General features: G+C 42.0%; 1 protein-coding gene across 1 annotated transcript; it reads left to right on the forward strand.

Annotated features, from left to right (window-relative positions):
- Positions 1 to 4,830: 4,830 nt before the first annotated feature.
- On the forward strand, positions 4,831 to 7,414 carry LOC104950214 (shaker-related potassium channel tsha2-like; the record flags this gene model as incomplete). Its single annotated transcript, XM_010776700.1, has 3 exons — positions 4,831 to 4,989; positions 5,144 to 5,488; positions 6,545 to 7,414. Coding segments are annotated over 3 exons (972 nt in total), but the record flags the coding sequence as incomplete, so codon positions are not given.
- Between the last annotated feature and the right edge of the window lie 171 nt (positions 7,415 to 7,585).

Genomic DNA, 7,585 nt, shown 5'->3' on the forward strand with positions numbered 1-7,585 from the left:
CCCAGTCTTGACTTTATTTTCGTAAACAACACATTTTCCAGGATTTTGTCTTTAAATTTGCATTAAATCATCAGTTCTTGTGACAAACCAGGGCTCAACGCTAACTTTTAAAAGTGGTTGCCAGGCAACCAGGCATCAGCTTTTGGTTGCCAAAACTGAAAATACGGTTGCCATTTTTAGTCACCTTATATTTTAAATAATTAAGATACTATACAGTTATACATCAACTTAATAATGAACATGTGACACAAAAGAATGTTCAAATGCTTTACAATCAGTAATTAACACAATTAGTTGAAACCTGAGTGGTAGGAAACTTGTCCACCCAGAATTGCTGGTATACTAAACACCAGTAGTGCAGCTGCTGTTCTGTTCTTCACAGATCACTAGTTTCTTAGTCATCCGTTGTCTTCCTTTCAAATGTGGGTTCTCTTGACCTTTGTGCTGACCCCCACCATAGATCCACTGGCCCTTCAGCATTGAAGTCTTGGATTGGCCAGACTAATACAATTATAATGTTAAATAAATGAAAACCATTCACATTTAAGAATTAGATATTATTTTTTAATGCTTTAAATTACCTTTAATATGTCTAACTATATTTAAAATACCTTTTTATAGAAGTGTTAATATTTTTATGCCAATATTTTCCTCTGGTAAAGTGTTGTTTTATTTTGGTAGTAATAAGATCGGGACTCTTATTTTGAAGGAACTTTTACCGGAAGTGAATACACAACGGAGCAGACTTTACACATATCCTGTTTGCTTTTCGTTCGGGTTCCCCTTGCGCTTTATCAGTTGAATCACTTTGAACATTCGTTTGAGATGTTGACGGGTTAGCCAAACGTTTTACCCCACAGTCAAACAACTTCATTTGCTTTGCCATTTTTTGTAAAACAAACACACGGGCGCTCCGCGCACGCGAGTAAACGTGCATGGCTTTCTGGCTCCGTAATCACACCAATGCACGTGAAACTTCAGTATCAGGTTCCGCCTGGTCACAACAAGAATTAAATATCACTCTCAATACAACAAATAAATAACATTTATCTCTTTTGGGGAACACATTTTGCTGTTTGCTGTCCTTATTTCTCTATGTTAAAGACTGGTTGCCACTGATGGCAACCAAAGGTCAAGAAGTGGTTGACATTTTTTCTGAATGGTTGCCAATGGCAACCTGGCAACCGTTACTGTCGAGCCCTGCAAACCAACACAGGATAAACTTAAAGGTATTCTGGTTTAACTCACCTCTCTTTGTGACGAGACGTCCAGATGTTGGTCGTCCATTGTCTGTCCGTCGATGATTAAACTCCATCCATCAGGTAATAATCCAACGTCTCCAGGAAACTCTTTAAATCTTCAGTTTCTTCCCAAAAGAAATTCCCCTTTCTTCCATCAGGTGTTGTTGACTGAGTCCAGAAACTAAGGTGCTTTAATGACGGAGGTTTTTGTGGAAAACACAGCAGGCGATTCAGTGTGTTGACTTTTCAATCTGCGTTTATGGCGTTGAAATGTTGACTTTTGAAACCCTTTTTCAATAATAATAAGGTTTATCTCTTGGGTCATGTGACTGGAAGATCATAACCTAATTGGAAGTTTTTTTAGACTTACCTAAGATGCTTAAAATAGTGGCAAGTATTCAATATCAATAGATTTTAAACAACTACTAAAATTTACTAAGGGTGACAGGTGGCAATGAATTTGTAATTTTTTTCAAATAAAATAACGTTAATGCCAAAGATTCACATTATGGCACCTTTTACCTTCCATACAATGCACTTTCAAGTCTTTTTTTAATTAGTTTGTTGGCTGTTTTGTTAATTAAATGTTTGCTTTTCCATACAAACTATCAAGAAAACTGCTCGTTGACGCTCAAGTGTCCAGCTTAAGGTATACATTATTATCTTGGTGTCCATATTGGGAAAATCCATCCCAAAATCAGCATCAGTCGGGCTCTAAAACATCCCGAATGTCATATTTTTCAGTCAAACTATTGAATGTGACAATTTCCTTTCTGTTTTATTACTTCCTATCCCTTGTTATATATAAAAATATAAGCTCAGTAGTGTCTCTGAGAACTTGTGATGGACATTTCTGGTTATTTTTTGTGAATCTTAACCCTAAAATATCCTAATCAGAGCATAATGTGTTGTTTAGATGACGTCCCCTGCAGGACGTGTCTTGCAGGAAATGTGCTGAATTGTATCTTTTTTAGTGCTAAATGTTGAAAGGAGGCTCTGGATCAGACAACATGGAGGCTTTTTGCACAACATGGTGGTTTCCGTGGCTCGTCCTTCACTCCCGTGTCAGACAATACAGAAAGTCTGAAGGTTGCTATAGAAACTGCTTCCATTTCATTTGGAGACGCAGCGCTGCATTTCATCCACTTGGTGGCGCTGCTCGTTTGGGTGAAAGAGAACTGCTTTTTTTGTGTATTTAGATGAAATCGGTCCTGTGTTGTGTCCCTCCTCCTTCAAATAATATACAAATAAGCAAATGTAAACTTTAAACCTGAATCATTATGGCAATAAATTACTCCTTTACTAAGATAAACATTAAAAAGAACATTAATAAAGTGCTTGGCTGTCCATCAGGCCGCGCAAAGGAAGACCGTCTTTAGATCAAAGTGGATTATAATCAGAGGTGGAAAGTAACTAAGTAAATTTACTCAAGTACACTTTGAAGGTACTTTACTTGAGTATTTCAATGTTGTACTAATTTGTACTTCTACTCTACTAAACTTTAATGATCAATCATTATAAAACATACCATATCTATTATTCTGACATGGGCCAATCGGCACAACGACTACTTTTACTTTTGAGACTTTCACTATATTTTGATGAGAATACTTTTCTACTTTTACTTAAGGAACATTTTGAATGCAGGACTTTTTTACTGTAACAGAGTATTCCTACACTCTGGTACTTCTACTTTTACTCAAGTACAAGATCTGAGTACTTCTACTTTTACTCAAGTACAAGATCTGAGTACTTCTACTTTTACTCAAGAACATGAGTACTTCTCCTTTTACTCAAGTAGAATACATGAGTACTTCTACTTTTACTCAAGTACAAAACCTGACTTCTACTCAAGAACAAGACCTGACTACTTCTACTTGTAGTCAAATACAAGACCTGAGTACTTCTCCTTTTACTCAATAACTGAGTTATTCTCCTTTTACTCAAGATCTGAGTACTTCTCCTTTTACTCAAGATCTGTGTACTTCTCCTCTGCTGATAAACAGAGGGAGGAGCTGCAGACAGGGAAGTAAAAGTGATGAAGCCAGACTCCATTTTACACTTCAACAGAGCACGAGCAACCGGGTGAGTGTTGGTTAAAACCAGGCTCTGCTGGGTTTTTAATACATTATTATTACTCTGTTATACTGTAGAACTATGTCACAAAAAACATTATTTACAGACTTGATAACAAATCAGCAACGTAGAGTCAAGTGTGACTTTTTCAAATGTATTGTTGTGTTGTGTTGCAGTATAAACTGAGTCATGACAACTGGCGACATTCTATTATTTTCGTCATAGGAATCCGGGGCGTGTACATTGAGGACCCATTGTTGACTGACCAGGAAATAAACATGTCGATCGCCTCGTTTGTCGTTTACGTTCATCTTTTGCTATATCTGCCTTCCTAAGATCACTTTGATGCACATTCAGTACTCGTATGTGAGGTTGTGGGGGAGAGGTCGATATCGTGGATATCTGTGGTTTACCGTTACTGTGACATATCAGTGTAGCCACGGAAGATAGTTTGTGTGTTTCATTCCCATACATCAAGGTTATTCTCATGTATGTAATTGTTTTTCCTGCACAGTGTAGAGTCTTGTTGTGATGAGAGGGATACAGGTATTTCATAAAATAAACGTGCTCCCTGGAGAATAGCTACAGAAGTGATATCACAATTTCATCGGAGCTGATCACAAGTTGTCATAGATGATCCAGTCATCTCGATGAGCGTTCGGGCTGTGAATAAACAACTTGTGTTTTACTTTTAGGCTGTCTGAAGGTATGGACAACTACCAAAGCTACTATACATCACATTAAGAACGATGAACAAATGAAAGTCGGACACAAATATATAATTTAAATGATTTATTGAAGTTTGCAATGTTTTGAACAGGCATCCACGCAGTCACCTACTTTGTAATGTTCGATACCTCCCTGTAAGCGTCACGACATCGGCCTCTCACCCACAACCTCACATACGAGTACTGAATGTGGGTGAGAGGCCGATGTCGTGACGCTTACAGGGAGGTATCGAACATTACAAAGTAGGTGACTGCGTGGATGCCNAGAGTCCTCTCCTGCTGATGTTCAGGTGTATATCAGTATGTAGTGTCTCTACTTTAAAGAGTCCTCTCTGCTGATGTTCAGGTGTATATCAGTATGTAGTGTCTCTACTTTAAAGAGTCCTCTCCTGCTGATGTTCAGGTCAGTATGTAGTGTCTCTACTTTAAAGAGTCCTCTCCTGCTGATGTTCAGGTGTATATCAGTATGTAGTGTCTCTACTTTAAAGAGTCCTCTCCTGCTGATGTTCAGGTGTATATCAGTATGTAGTGTCTCTACTTTAAAGAGTTCTCTCCTGCTGATGTTCAGGTGTATATCAGTATGTAGTGTCTCTACTTTAAAGAGTCCTCTCTGCTGATGTTCAGGTGTATATCAGTATGTAGTGTCCCTACTTTAAAGAGTCCTCTCCTGCAGGTGTATATCAGTAAGTGGAACTATGAATGAACGGGTACTTTTATGATGTTTATTCGTAGCCACTTCCTTTCTTCTTTTTACTTCCTGGTTGCAGTAAAACTCACCTTTCTTTCTTCCCCAGGTGTGGCTCCTGTTCGAGTACCCGGAGAGCTCGGGTCCGGCGCGAGGCATCGCCATCGTCTCTGTGCTCGTCATCCTCATCTCCATCGTCATCTTCTGCCTGGAGACGCTGCCCGAGTTTCGTGAGGATTCTCAGCAGCTGTTCCAGCAGGTAGAGAGGGGAAAGCACATCCTGTACTCCAGTAGAAGTACAGATACTCGTGTTTAAAAGTACTCTGGTGAAAGTAGAAGTACTGACTAAACTTCTCGACTCAAGTCAAAGTAAAGAGTCTTTGAAATGTCCCCTTCCCCCCCTCTGCCCTCAGGTGAACGGCACCTCCACTCGAGTGAAGAAGCCGAACCCCTTCACCGACCCGTTCTTCATCGTGGAAACGCTCTGCATCATCTGGTTCTCCTTCGAGCTGCTGGTTCGATTCCTGGCGAGCCCGAGCAAGGCGGCGTTCTTCAGGAACATCATGAACACCATCGACATCGTGGCCATCATACCGTACTTCATCACGCTGGGTCTGGAGCTGGCGGAGCACCAGGGGAACGGGCAGCAGGCCATGAGCCTCGCTATCCTGAGGGTCATCCGCCTGGTCAGGGTCTTCAGGATCTTCAAGCTGTCCCGACACTCCAAGGGGCTGCAGATCCTCGGGAAGACCCTGCAGGTGGAGTACTACACACATAGGATACCATACTACTTTTGTGAAGTGTTTGTAACCAGTGTGCCGAGACGATTGTCCAATTTCTTAACTTAATCCGTCCAAAAGATATGATTTAGTCGCTGTAGAGCCTGTGTCTGGATAAGTAATGAAATACTCTTCCAGGCCAGTGGGGGCAGTAGGGAGGGCGCTCACCTTGTTAATTAAAGCCTGTAGAGGTTGTGGTGACAAAAGAAACAGCGATGGATGAATAATTGAAAAGGAAATATGCAGACTGAACCGGATCCTGCACACAATCCTCAGTCTGATGTAGAGCCTGGTTTTAGTGGTGGTGGAAAAGAAGAGGGACGTGAGCTCCAGGAAATACAGAGAAAGTTATCCTTTTTTAAATTTACTTTCCAAACTAAACACCCTCAAATGATCAAAACACCTTCAAAGGTGTGTGAGATCTCCCCGGTAAAGCAGCTGAACTCAGATCCAGATTGAGAGACTAGTCATCACACATCAACAGGTTGTGTTAGACTACAATCAGTCATTGAGGCATCTCTTGGTTGAGGCTGGGCCGCCGCTCAAAACAGGTCAAAAACACGGAACTGGACGACACCCTCAGAGAGCAAAATAACTATCAGTGTATTAGCATTAGCAGATGTCTAAGGTATTGGGCAATGTTACACAACAACAACAACAACAACAACAACAACAACAACAACAACAACAAACTAGCTGAGAGAGGACATTAGGGGCATGTCAGTGTGACCCTGAGATATCAGGTTTGTAGAAAGAGGCTATGAGTTAGTTCAACCTCCTGGTAGCAGATACAGGAGCAAGTGCAAGAGTCTTTTATTTACCTAACTCATGAACACTTGAACAAAGAGCTTTGAAATGTTCTGTATACCCTGCCCCCCCCCCACAATGATTGTTTCCGTCTGTTGTCCCGTCACTGTTCACTGTGAAAGGCTGCGATCCTAAACCTCGTTACATATTGTTGTACAAAGACAGTGAAGTGTTTGTGTCCTCTCCCCCTGTTGGACTTTGTGATCCGAACACTTGTTTCTCCTCCAGGCCAGCATGAGGGAGCTGGGCCTTCTCATCTTCTTCCTCTTCATCGGAGTCATCCTCTTCTCCAGCGCCGTGTATTTTGCAGAAACAGACGACCCAGATTCAGGGTTCTCCAGCATCCCGGACGCCTTCTGGTGGGCCGTGGTCTCCATGACGACGGTGGGATACGGAGACATGTGTCCGGTGACCATCGGAGGAAAGATCGTGGGTTCGCTGTGCGCCATCGCCGGGGTTCTAACCATCGCTCTGCCCGTTCCTGTCATCGTGTCCAACTTCAACTACTTCTACCACCGCGAGACGGACCACGAGGAGCACTTCCAGTACAAACACGTGACCTGTGGACAGCAGTTTGAGATCAACAGTGACAACAAGGACGAGTTCCTGGAGAGCAGCGAGGAGGACGAGGAGTCTCTGAAACACACCAACTGCAGCCCGAGGAAGGCCTACACAGGGAAGCTCACCGACGTCTGAGGGGGGGTGTTGGGGTCTTTGGGGATAGAGTTACGCAGCAACAAGGATTGAGGTTTAGCACCAAGACAAGGATTCATTTAGGAGGGATTGTACTCCTCATATTCCCAAACACTGTTCTTCCATTACACACTGTGGGCGGGAGGAAGGGGTCCCCGTTTGCACCAAGACAAGGACTCATTTAGGGGTTAGGGTCCTCATTGATACCCCCAAAACTGTTCTTCCTTTACACAAGGCCTGAGTGGAGAAAGGGGAACGTTTAGGACGATTTAAATCCACGTGTACCCAAAAAACTGATATCCATTACACTGTGGGAGAGAGGGAGGGGCGACATGGATTCATTCAGGGGTTAGGGTCCTCGTTTATACCCAAACACTGGATTATAATCAGAGGAGGAGGAAGTACTCAGACCCTGTACTTGAGTAAAAGTAGAAGTACTCAGATCTTGTACTTGAGTAAAAGTAGAAGTACTCAGATCTTGTACTTGAGTAAAAGTAGAAGTACTCAGATCTTGTACTTGAGTAAAAGTAGAAGTACCCAGAGTGTAGGAATACTCTGTTACATAAAAAAGTCCTG

This window comes from Notothenia coriiceps, unplaced genomic scaffold (genome assembly GCF_000735185.1).
Source record: "Notothenia coriiceps isolate Sejong01 unplaced genomic scaffold, NC01 NC01_scaffold00017239, whole genome shotgun sequence".
NCBI classification, from domain to species: domain Eukaryota; kingdom Metazoa; phylum Chordata; class Actinopteri; order Perciformes; family Nototheniidae; genus Notothenia; species Notothenia coriiceps.